This window comes from Bos mutus, chromosome 1 (genome assembly GCF_027580195.1).
Source record: "Bos mutus isolate GX-2022 chromosome 1, NWIPB_WYAK_1.1, whole genome shotgun sequence".
Lineage (NCBI taxonomy): Eukaryota > Metazoa > Chordata > Mammalia > Artiodactyla > Bovidae > Bos > Bos mutus.
This window is the reverse complement of record NC_091617.1, coordinates 142962079-142973478: the sequence shown is the minus strand read 5'-3', so window position 1 is coordinate 142973478 and position 11400 is coordinate 142962079. Positions and strand designations below refer to the sequence as shown.

Sequence of the window (11400 nt, the reverse complement as noted above, 5' to 3'; positions counted from 1 at the left end):
GCCACTCCTGCCAGGACCGCTCTTCACACACAGCCACCTGCTCTCTCTGCCGTCAACCCTGCTCAGATGGTGACCGTCCCCTCCCTGGCGGCCCTCTTGCCGCACATATCCCTGCCCCTTGCACCCCAGCCAGGGGACACTGCCTGGCATGAGGCAGGCACTCAGTCCTTGTCAACTGGACTCGTGCCTGGACTCCCTCTGGCTCTGGTTTGCTGGTCCCTCCAGGGCTTCTAAATGTCTCAGATGTATTTCCAGAGCCACGTTCTTCGCTGGTCTTGCTGCCTGACCTAGGCCCCTAGTTGAGGACCCCTCCTACGGCTGGAACCACGGCTAAACAGGCAGATGCACAGCCCACACGACAGCGTGATGGCTGGCACCTGGACCTGACACCCACGTGCTTTGTGTGGAAGAGTCCAGCGCAGACAACGAGGAACCACATGACAACACCCAGTGACCACACCAACGTCCTTGGGGGGCTTTCTCATGAGCTCTCCCTGCCCTCCCTGGTCACCTGCACTCTGGGCAGTTCACGGCAGGTGGCAGCAGAGGAGAAATCCAGGGGCCCCACCCCTTGGACACTGAAGCTCCACAGCCCACAGCCTCGCCCCCAGTCGTGGGATGAACCCGAGCAAGCAGGGCCCCTGGTGGCCTCGTGGTGATGTTTCTCAGGCCGCCACACCACGCTGCTCCGTGGGCATGGCCCCGGGATTTCTGGAAGAGAAGGATGGAATGCAGAGCAGAGAGTTCCAGACCAACCACTGACCTAACACGGACGCAGAGTAACAGCAGACCCAGGTTTCAGCGGAAGCACAGGAGAACGTGACTTCCTTCCTGGGGAGGAAGCTCTTCCTCAGGACAGAAACGCAGGCAGCAAGGGGAGATGCACGCCTGACTCTGCACTGTGCGACGTGCATACGCAGGCACTCAACGGCACACACACATTTGTAGTGAAATTGTCCGTAAACAAGCTCCGTAGGAGGAGTTGTCACCCTCAGCTCCCTGACCTCCGCAGGCCCTGCGAGCCCTCTGCAGCTGCCTGGGGCAGGACAGTCCTGGCCAGCCAGGCTGGTGGCCCCAAGCGGGCCCAGGGGCTTGTGTCCCAGGGGACCCAGCCTCGTGGGAGGACGACAGGCAACCAGAGAACGAGTTCTCGGGGAGGAAAGAACGGCGGACACGAGACACGGGGGCGCTGAGGGGACTGGGCAGGCATGGACTCAGGCTCCACCGAGCCTTCCGCAGGCCCCTGCCCCACCCACGCTACCCAAGAACCCAGACAGCCGCTAGGGGGCGCGTTGTACCTGATGTGGGGTGGGGGGCCTGTCCAGGCCCCTGCCCAGGCCACCCAGACACAGCTCAGTGTGGACTGGGTCCAGCAGCCTTCTCGGGACCAGGCGGGGACGTGGCGGCACTGAGCGGCGGTCCCTAAGGACAGGCGGGCAGGGCTGTGCTGTCATGAGCGGAGCCCTGGGCTCTGTCCCGGGACAGACACCACCCCCGCTCAGAGGAGGGTGCCAGCCGGCACAGCTCACACTTCATGGCTCCGCCCTCACGTCCCGGTCCCCTTGCCCCCCTGCTCAGGGCACCACCCCCAGTGCCCACCCTTCCTTCCTGAAAGGAGCAGACCTGAGCCCAAGGTGAGGTGCTCACGCGGGCCGCCCCTCATTTGCGGGCTCAGGCCTGGACGGGGCGTCCTTATCTGTTTTGGATACAAGTTTACCCTCCCAGGCGATGGCCTGCTGCTCTAGAAAAGCTGCAGGTCGTTCTAATCAGGACACGTCTACTCCAGGTGAGAGAATCTTTAATTACCGATGAGATGGTATTTTGGTTTTCTAAATATGAGATTTGTAAGCTTCAAAAATGTTTCTTCCAAACGCTACATAAGGTGCCCTGAAGCGAGCCTGACCTCAGCCTGGCGTCGCCTCAACTGCTGCTTGTGCTGAAGAGCAGACTCGAGCTGAAGCCTGAGCCTGCAGAGCAAGTAGCCAGCGCTCCTCAGAGGGTGGGCCCTGCCACCCGTCCCTCCTTGCTGAGGGAATCTCTCACGTCAGCCTCCCAGCCGCGAGTGTGTGAGAAGTGGCCTCCTTACAGAGACGATGCCTACATGTTTAAGCAAAGAGTCAGCCCCTGCAAGGTCCCAGGCCGGCGGGAGGGTGGCTGTGCGGGGAGCTGGGCGGGCCTGTGCCGAGGCCTCAGCGGCCAGAGAGCTCCAGCACCTTCCGCACCATGGCGCCGATGCCGTCGTGGATATGGTGGAGGGCAGTGTCGCACATGAAGGCTGGGGTTGTGACCACCTTGTTCTTCTGGTCCACGTGAGCCTCGTGCACACAGGTTATGGAAAAACACCCGCAGGCAGGACCAGGATGATCTGGTGTCCAGCGCCACCCCGTGCCCCCAGAAGTGCATCCCCCTCTCGCCCTGCAACAGCACCTGGAAGGGGCTTCTGGCACTGACTGCGCTGCTTCAGCAAAGACCCGAGACCAGCCAGCGAGCTGCTGAGACTCCACGAACAGAGCGCTGCTTCCTGACCTGCATCCCAGTGGCAAGCCACTGAGGGGCCTGCTGCAGGGCATCTCCACACCACACAGCCACCCCCACCCCCACCCCCGCCATGAGCCCAAGACCGTCTCCTCGACCCACCCACGAAGCCCGAGTCTGAGGTGCGCTGAGGTCAGCGGGCACCACTGCGGGGACATGGGAACAAAGCCACTGCGCAGGAGAGCCATCAGCCTCTCTGCCACACCCATCACTCAGGTGCCCTGGGCACCCACGCCCTGCAGTGCCCCAGAGCAGCCCCGAGGGGCCGGAGGGGGTCCCCACACCACGCAGGCTGTTGGAAGGATATGGTCACGCCCATGACACAGTGCTTGGCACCCAGAGCTTTGATGACCTCCGCGGTCCCGGCATGTGGCCACTTGCCGCCTTCCTCCTGCTCATGGCCCACAGTGACCTCGACGCCTCTGAGCACTTTGGCCGCGAGCACGGGAGCGATGCAGCACAAGCTGAAAGGGGACGAGAAGGGGTCAGCTCAGGACCACACGTGGCCGCCTGGCCCAGGGCACAGTGAGGCACCTGGGGAACACAGTGAGCCTCAGAAAGGAGCGTGACCCCCGTGCCGTGGGCTCTGCCGGCTCCGAGGGCTGCAGTCTGACCCCAACCCCGGGCTGCCCGCGTGACTGACACCTGCGGAGCGTGGGGCAGTGGAGGGCCCGGCGCCAGGCTGGGGAGCCTTGGGGGGCAGTCAGCTGAGGCCCTGGCTGCCACACGTGCACCAGGCGCCCGGCAGCGTCCCGTGTCCCGGGGAGCAGACCGTACATGGGAGCACTGTCTCTGGCCAAGGCTTTTGGCCGGTTTATCACACAGCGCAGAGAAGCCGTACAGTACTGACCGGCTCCAACCCGACCTCCTTCTCTGGAGAGAGAGCAGGGCCTGGGGAACGTGGTCCAACCAGCAGCCTCGCCTGGCCTGTTGAGGGGAGGCGAGGGCCCTGTCCTAGCAGCAGGCCGAGCCCACCCCTGCCCCACAGAGCAGGCTGTCCCCAGAGGCGCCCAGCAGGTTCATGGGGACACCTGCCACGTGGGTGCCTGCTCTGAGGTCCTGCTCTTCATCGGGGGGCTTCCAACTGGCAGCTCCTGAGCCCCTGGATCAGCAAACACTGAGGCCCACGGGAGCCAGGGCTGCACCAGTGCCCTGCTCCCCAAGACAGCACGCGTGACACCTGCCACAGCAGCTCCGGGCCTGGCCAGCCCCACTCCCCTGGGGCCCAAATGCCCCCAAGGGGCTGTGCCCCACCTCCCCACCTGTTCATCTGGTCCTGAGCTGACCTTAAGACCAAGCGTGCACTCCCTGTCATAAAACGTCATAAGAATATAATCTTCACACTCACTAATTGGTACCCCAGCATCTGGAAACAAGAGAAATCCCTGCTGCCTGGACCAGGTGAGTGTCATCGGAACCAGCGCCCTGGGGGCCTGTCGTGTCACCAGGTCATAGGCACCTAACTCAGCAGGCGATGCCGAGGTGCAGGCTTCCAGGGGCTCCTGCAGTGCGGGGATGAATGCAGAGGCCTGGCACAAAGCTGGCTGCACCCCTACACCGTCCGTAATTCTGACGAGCAGGCCGAGGAGTGATGGGCAGGCGGCTTGGAAGCAGGATGTGAAGAGCCCTGACCTAGAAAGGGCATTCGCTCACGGTCAAACGACACGGCCACTCACAGAAACAAACGGGCGAGCTGCTGTAGGAGGCCCCGAACAGAGCTGCCCAGAGTGACCTGGCAGCCAGCACAGGGCCATGTCCCCACCCTGCGCCTCCCCCCGGCTCCCATGCAGCTCGGCTGAGGCGTCTGCTCACTGGAGCAGGAGTGCCCACTGGGAGGTGGAGGTGCGCCTGCCGGGAGGTGGTCAGTCTGCTGGGGACCCGTCCTGTTCGTCGTGCCATCGAATTCTTAAGAGAAAGAGCGCGAGGCCCTGCCTCAGCGAGGCGCCAGGGCTGATCAGCTGGGCTCTGCAATTGCTCGGCACCGCCTCCCACGGGCAGTCAGAGCATCCAGGGTCTGGGGCAGAGGTGTTGTACGGGCACATGCCCTCCGGAGCTATGGCCGCTGGCGCAGCAGGATGTGTGTCCTGGACGTTGAACCCTTGGTAGGCTGTCCTCTCCAGCCTCCGTGCTTCCTCCAGACTGAGCACTCTATACCTCCTTCTCCAGTTGGCCGAGATAAAGCAGCAAGCAGCTGTGTGATGGAGGACTGGCAAATCTTGCTTTCAATGCGTTTGTGCACCACTGTGCTCCTGGGAGGACTTCCCCACTCAGGGATGATCCCATCCCACAAGACCCATGCGCTCCAGCACCACTGTCTCAATAAAGCAGAACCAAGGAGCCCCCTGGGGATGCTCGTGAACAGGACAGCCTGATGAGCAAGTCTGATGATGACATGGCCATTTCTTGTCCCTGAGAGCCTCCTGGTGTGAGTTATAGCCAGTCTGTTGGGACCAGGACCGAAGACCAAGGACCAGGCGGTGAGGAGTGGCTGGCCCTGAATGTCGGCCCAGTGTGCGACCGCCACAGGATCTAGTCCCCAAAGCAGCTCAGCTGTGTCACAGGGGCCAGCATGGTGCTCAGGGTGGCTGTGGCTCCAGGAAGGACAGGCCAGCTAGCCTAGGGCCAGAGCAGGACCAGGGAACCTTCTAGACATGGACAGACTCAGCCTCTCCCCTCTCTGTTATGTCACCCAGAAACACTAATGCAACCACACAACTTCAGAATTCTCAGAGCTGGAAGGCTTTGTGAACTCACACAAAATCCCCTGAGTTACGGTGAGTAAAGGGCCGAGAGTTTCCAAAACCACACGGCTCCAAGCCCAGCTCCTGGCTGGGGGACCCGGCATGGCCACGCCGCGGGCTCCACCACGGCCCTCCCACCACCCGGCTATGGCCGGCCCTCCCAGCCACACCTACCCAATGGGCTTTCCAGCCTGGTGGAACTCCTTCAGCACGCGCTCTACGTCTCTGTTGACCTTGCAGGTGCCCCCATCCACGGCAAATGTGCTCCTGCCACGAGAAGAGGACTCCTCAGACCTCGGGGCTCCACCTCCGCCGGCCTGGGGAGCACCCCCTCCTGGATCCCGAGTGCTTCGTCAGCTTCTCAGCAGCTGAAGAAGTGACATGTGTGCACACACGTGTGGGTGCTCAGCCGTCTGCTCAGTCAGCCCCGGAGCAGCAGCAAGTGCCACTGGTCTGAAACCCACGACGGAGCCTGCGTATCACTAACAGGGATGAGAGTCAAGTCAAACATGACCCGTCTTCTTCACAGGACAAGAGCACCGAGGGTCTGGATGGTCCCCCTCCAGCAGGTGGGCTCAGACCTGGCGACGCCACAGCAGTCTCTGCCACGAGCCCCCTCTGCCAGGCTCATGTGGTCAAGGCCTCTGCCCTGGTAGGCTCTCAGGCTGTGTGAGAGCCTCAAAACGGGTCGGACTTTACACTTTAACCAAATGCACATCAGCTAAACCCCCACAAGTGATAAAGAGTCCCGGAGTCTCGTCAGCCCGTCACTACATGATGGGATCTGCATGTACGGCACCTGTTAAGGGACAAGTCGCAGCTTTAACTGAAAAATACAAGGTGCAGAACAAGAGGCTACCATCTTACTGGATTTTTAAGACATGTGTGTAAATCTCGTGGAAAACAGAGTTGGCAGCGGTGCTGGAGAGGGGTCCTGGGGTCCCCTGCTGGAAGAACCGGGGTTCCACAGGGAATGGGTCACACTGAGCTCGCCTGCTGCCCCATGTGTATTGCACAGACCACTGGCAAGGAGCTGGCCTTTCTTCTGGAAAGGTCAGACAGAGCTCCCCGGGGTCTGTGAGCTCAGACAAGGATGCTGACCCGAGGCCCCGCTTCCTCACGACCGCTAAGTCACCTGAGGCAGGTCGTGAGCCACACCAGGGACACAACCCCAACCCCCTCCCCGGCACACACACAAGGACACACTGGTGCCGCTGCCCTCAGACTGGGCAGGGTCTAGGGACTGGGGCAGGCTCTGTGAATCCAGGCATTCTTCAGAGATGGAAGCCTGGTCCCACCAGGCGGACAAGCCCAGCTGACGCAGACGAGACCTACTACCTCCTGCCAAGAGGCTCGGGAGCACAGAGACGGTGGAGAGCACCCCAAGGCTCGCCGTGGAGAGGCAGTGGACACGAGGTGTAGCAGGAGTGCGAAGGAAGGACTGTGGAAACTGCTGGGAATGTGGAGAGAGGAGGCTCTCCAGGGACGTCCGCGAGCAGAGGGGAGCCTGGAGGTGAAGGGCCGAGGGCAGGGATAGACTCGGAATAGAAGCACCTCTGCTCTCGCTTCTGGGGGCACAGCACCCGGGCACAGCGCCAACTGGGAGGCCATCGTGCTGCAGCAGAACCACCACAAGTGAACGGCTCAACGGAGGAGAATGGTGGTGTTGGGCACAGTGCACCGCGCTGGAGCCCCAGAGCAGTGGGCACACCTGTCTGGTGCCTCCTGGCACAGCCCCAGCTGCAGTGAGCCCCTCCGTCATGGGAGCAGCAGCCCTACGCAAGGCGGAAGGGATGTGCTGGGCCCGCGAGGCCAGCGTAAGAGGACTTCCATGAAACGTGGAGAAGAGAGTTAAAGGAACGGAGAACAGAAAGAGGACCTGAAAGCCAAAACACGTCACGGCTGCGGTCATGACGGCCTCCCGGCTCGAGGCCCAGTTACCCTCTGGTTCCCCACGGGGCAGAAAGAACAGGGTGCCCGGCCTCATCAGGACCGTGCTCCAAATGGCCCCACTGCAAGGTCCACAGGAGGGCGGGTGTCTGTGGGGAACAGCTCCAGGGAGTGGCCTCCCAACTCCACGCCTGATGGCCTGGTCCGGGAGCCTCCTCCCTCTGGGGTCCCCTGTCCTGGGGCAGCTACATCATCACTGTCCCCCCACAGCTGCTCCTGTCACCATCGTGTCCCCACCCAACGCCCCGAGGGAAAAGGAGGAGAGCCCAAGCAGCAACACATACAGGTTTTTGGCGGCCCCGAAGCCCCCGGGGAAGATGGCCGCATCGTGGTTGACGGCAGTGAGCTTGGCCAGGTCAGTGATCTTGCCTCGTGCGATCCTCGCCGACTCAGTCAGAACGTTCCTAGGGAAGAGCAGAGGCCCCAAAGGGCCAGTGCGGACAGTCCATCCCTCAGCATGGATGGGGGTGGGGTGGAGCTGCCATGACCAAGAGGACCCATCCTTCCGGCTCACAGGCCACACGGTGACAGGGACCACTCAGTCTCCAGACCCTGTCAAATGGTGCTCAGAACCACTACACCTGGTCACTCAGACACCAGCGTCAGGCAGGGCCACCAGGTGGCGCTCAGTGAAGAGAGCAGATGGGACGGAACTGTGGGCGGAGTGTTAAGAGGTGACTTTGAGGGAACTTCTTCCCACCCTGTGGGCAGCCCAGGGCCAGGGTCCTCACCTGGGGCCCTCAATCCCAGGAGAGGGCACCACGCTTCCTTCCCACCACCCCGTCCCTCACTGTCCACACCCTGGCCTGAGGGCACCTGGGAAACACAGCCTCCAGGGGCCATCACCCCATAGCCCAGGCAGGACGGAATCCGAGAGCAGGGCTGCACGCCCTCAGAACAGAAACGCTGGTGGGAGTTGCTCACAGATATCTGGGGCCCAGGTGGGTGGATGAGGTTCAAGGCCAAAGGAACACACACGCCTTCGGTCAGAGGCAGGTATGAGAGCTCACTGCAGAGACCCGCCTTCAATGTTTCTGTAGCGCAAGAAGCGAGAACACCCCGAGGCCCGGGACAAGCCCAGGACCACTGCTGTGAAGTCCACCTGAACACGGACTCGGCTCACAGCTAAGACGAAGCAACTGTGGGTGGGCTCTCAGGGAGTTTCAACCCGCCCCGTCCTCACTGAGGGATGAGGCAGAGAGCTCGTACCTGGTCTCGCCCTCGGAAGGCTGTCCCTTGATGTGGTCAATCACGTGCATCTGAGGGACATCAGGGGCGAAGATCTGGACCTCGGCACCCCCGCGGCTCAAGTGGACCAGGATCCTGCATGGGGGGAATCAGACCAGACTGACCTGTGCCCAGCCCAACCTTTCCTGCCCACAGGTGTTTGTAAACACAGGGTTTCAGCTGACTGATAGGTGCACACTCCTCACACAGCTTAAGTCTCCTTGGTCTGAAAATAGCTATAGCTGGCTCGCGAACAACCCAAACGCCCTCCATGTGAGTCGCCGTCACTGACCTGGAGGAGAGCAGCCAGTGCCCAAGCTCCTTCTACAAACCAGGGTGTGGGGACGGGCGACCAGCTGTGGTCACTGCCTGGATGTCTGGGTTCCCAGGCGGCCTCTGGGCACTTGTCCTCCCACAGGCCAGCTCGAGGGTTTGAGGAGGGCTTCTGGTGGTCCTGGTCCCCTCAACCTTCCCCTCATGGGGGTGGGAGGCAGGAAGACACGCAGGCATCCTGGGAGCTGCTGATGATAGCAGCGTTGCCCAGGGCTGCTTGGTGCCAGCCCAAGCCCAAACACTGGCTTGTGATCCATCCCTGGCAGGGCTGTCACCACCCCCTTCCAGGGAAGGAGGTGGCATGAGAGCATGACCTCAAGAGAGATCACAGCCATCTCCTGGTAGGGCTGGGAATCCCTGGATCTGGTCTCCACTCCTCAGACCTCGTGTACATTCGACCCATGAAATTCACTCCCTGTCCAGCCAATACCAGCACACGCTGGCCACCCACAATGGGAGGGCTCAGTGCACACACCAGCGTCAGGGTCCTCTGGGGCCAGTGAGGTCCCAGGCTTGGCGGGGGGGGGTGTGTTCTCTAACCACTATCTAACTCTCCCGTCCAACTAACTTTGAATCTCACAGCCTCTTCAGTCCTGCTCACAGTAACTTCTCAAATAAATAAAAAGCCAAAATATAAACTACTTGGTAACAACTGACAGGCTACACCAGTAACACCTGTCTACAGTGAGGTCATTGCTGCTGCTGAGTCACGTCAGTCGTGTCCGACTCTGTGCGACCCCATAGACGGCAGTCCACCAGGCTCCCATCCCTGGGATTCTCCAGGCAAGAATACTGGAGTGGGTTGCCATTTCCTTCTCCAATGCATGAAAGTGAAAAGTGAAAGTGAAGTCGCTAAGTCATGTCCGACTCTTCCCGACCCCATGGATTGCAGCCCACCAGGCTCCTCTGGCCATGGGACTTCCAAGGCAAGAGTACTGGAGTGGGTTGCCATTGCCTTCTCCAACAGTGAGGTCACTGCACCACCCTTAACAATCACACTGTAAACACGGGATGGAGCTTGATCTCCAAAACACAGAATCTTGTGATTCCAACGTGTGTAACACAGGGGTGTGGAAAAACAGGAGGGGAGAGGGTGTTTACTGCTGGGTGACAACATCAGAGGTGACGCTAAAAAGCTTATTTTTTGTCTCCCTGTATTTCACATGCATGATTTCAAACGTTTTCCTTCGCGTCCACCATGGTCTCTGCCTTTCTAACCAGCAGTAAGGTTTCTCCAGACGGTTCAGGAAAAGGGGGACCGGCCCTCCCGAGGGTGAGCCGCCCGGGGGCTTACGATGAGGCCTCGTGGAGCTCGGTTCCATCATAGACCCCGCATCCAGACAGCACCTGCGGGGATGGAGGGCCGGTCACCAGGGTCAAGGGGTCCGCCGGGCGGCCGACCGCCTCCAACGTGGGTAAAGGACGACTTCGGGGGCGGGGAAGGGCTGGATAGCCGAGGGAGGGCGTGGGTGCAGAGGAGCCGACCGCGGGCAGAGACGGTGGGAAGGCGGACCTTGGCGCTCGGCCCCCACGGCCCCAAGTTCCAATCTCCCCAGGTGCCCCCGTCCGCTCACCACTGCAACCCTGGGCCCGGGGCGCGGCGCGGAGGCGTGGAGGGCCGCGCGCGAGGAGGGCACCGGTCCGCCGAAGGGCAGCGGCCACAGGCCGGGACGCGGCGCGAACCCGGGGGTCACCGCCAGCCTTGCCGCCGCCAGAGCCCTGAACGCCGCCATGCTGCGCAAGAACAGGGTCACAGGTCACGGTGGGCGGGGCCGCGCCTGCGCAGTAGCCCGGGAGTCGGGCTCCGCCCCGCGAGCGCAGGTGGTCCCAAGTGGTCTGCGCGGTCTCGAGCGCTGTCGCAGCTCCGCGCCGGTTTTCCCGGGGCGGGACGACGCAGGGTCGCAGCCCCCGAGAAATAACGTGCTGAGATACCGGTTCCGGAAAGTTAACTTCAGTGTCGCCATAAGGCCTCAACCTGACTGGCGTCACCTGACTGGCGTCACCGAGTGGCTGGCGCCCGCTTGTCCAGCTCTCATCCACGGCCCCCTTTCCGGTTCGCTGAGTTGGGACGGAGTGAGGGTCCCGACTTCAGCGGCCTGGCGACCTTACCCCACCCCGTCCCACCCCCGCCCCGCCCCCGCCACCGTTCCCCAACCCCCACCCCCCGCCGCTCTTCCAGTTTCCATTGACCGGGTTGTGCAAGGGGAAGGTCAGGTAGAGGCCAGGTCTTTGCGGAGAAAGGGCTTTATCCCACGGGGCCAGGCAAGGACCAGGGGGTGAAGCTCAGATGTGTATACCTGAGGGCTTCGAAAGGGCAAGGGAAGGGTAGGATTGATGGAAAGTAGCACCCAATTGCTAGGGTGTCCTGGGTTGCGGATAACGGCAGATCCGAGCTCTGTAGGGAGGCATTTCAGTACATCGTTAAGGGAACTGTCTAGTGGTGTGTGGGCTTTCCTAGTGGCTCAGTGGTACACAATCTGCCTGACAATGAGGGAGACATGGGTTCAATCACTGGTCAGGGAGGATCCCATTTGTCAGGGAGAAAAGTAAGCCCGCGTGCCTGAACTACCAAGCCTGCCTGCCTAGAGCTGGTGCTCTGCAGTAAGACAAGCCA

The 11400-nt window shown here is 61.6% G+C and overlaps 1 protein-coding gene across 1 annotated transcript; it reads right to left on the bottom strand.

Annotated features, from left to right (window-relative positions):
* Positions 1-1781: 1781 nt before the first annotated feature.
* On the bottom strand, positions 1782-10556 carry GATD3 (glutamine amidotransferase class 1 domain containing 3). Its single transcript, XM_070376886.1, has 7 exons — positions 10361-10556; positions 10081-10133; positions 8436-8549; positions 7511-7630; positions 5451-5543; positions 2844-2999; positions 1782-2319 (listed from the first exon to the last, which is right to left on the bottom strand). The coding sequence occupies exons 1-7, from the start codon at positions 10517-10519 to the stop codon at positions 2190-2192; spliced, it is 825 nt and encodes a 274-aa protein (XP_070232987.1). The 5' UTR covers positions 10520-10556; the 3' UTR covers positions 1782-2189.
* Between the last annotated feature and the right edge of the window lie 844 nt (positions 10557-11400).

Excerpts from the sequence above, each read along its gene's own strand:
- GATD3 (XM_070376886.1), bottom strand. The coding sequence starts at position 10,519 with ATGGCGGCGTTCAGGGCTCTGGCGGCGGCAAGGCTGGCGGTGACCCCC. Across the intron at positions 7,631-8,435 it reads CCTTCCGAGGGCGAGACCAG|GAACGTTCTGACTGAGTCGG; the intron begins GTACGAGCTCTC and ends GCTCTTCCCTAG. Across the intron at positions 5,544-7,510 it reads TTCGGGGCCGCCAAAAACCT|GAGCACATTTGCCGTGGATG; the intron begins GTATGTGTTGCT and ends TTCTCGTGGCAG.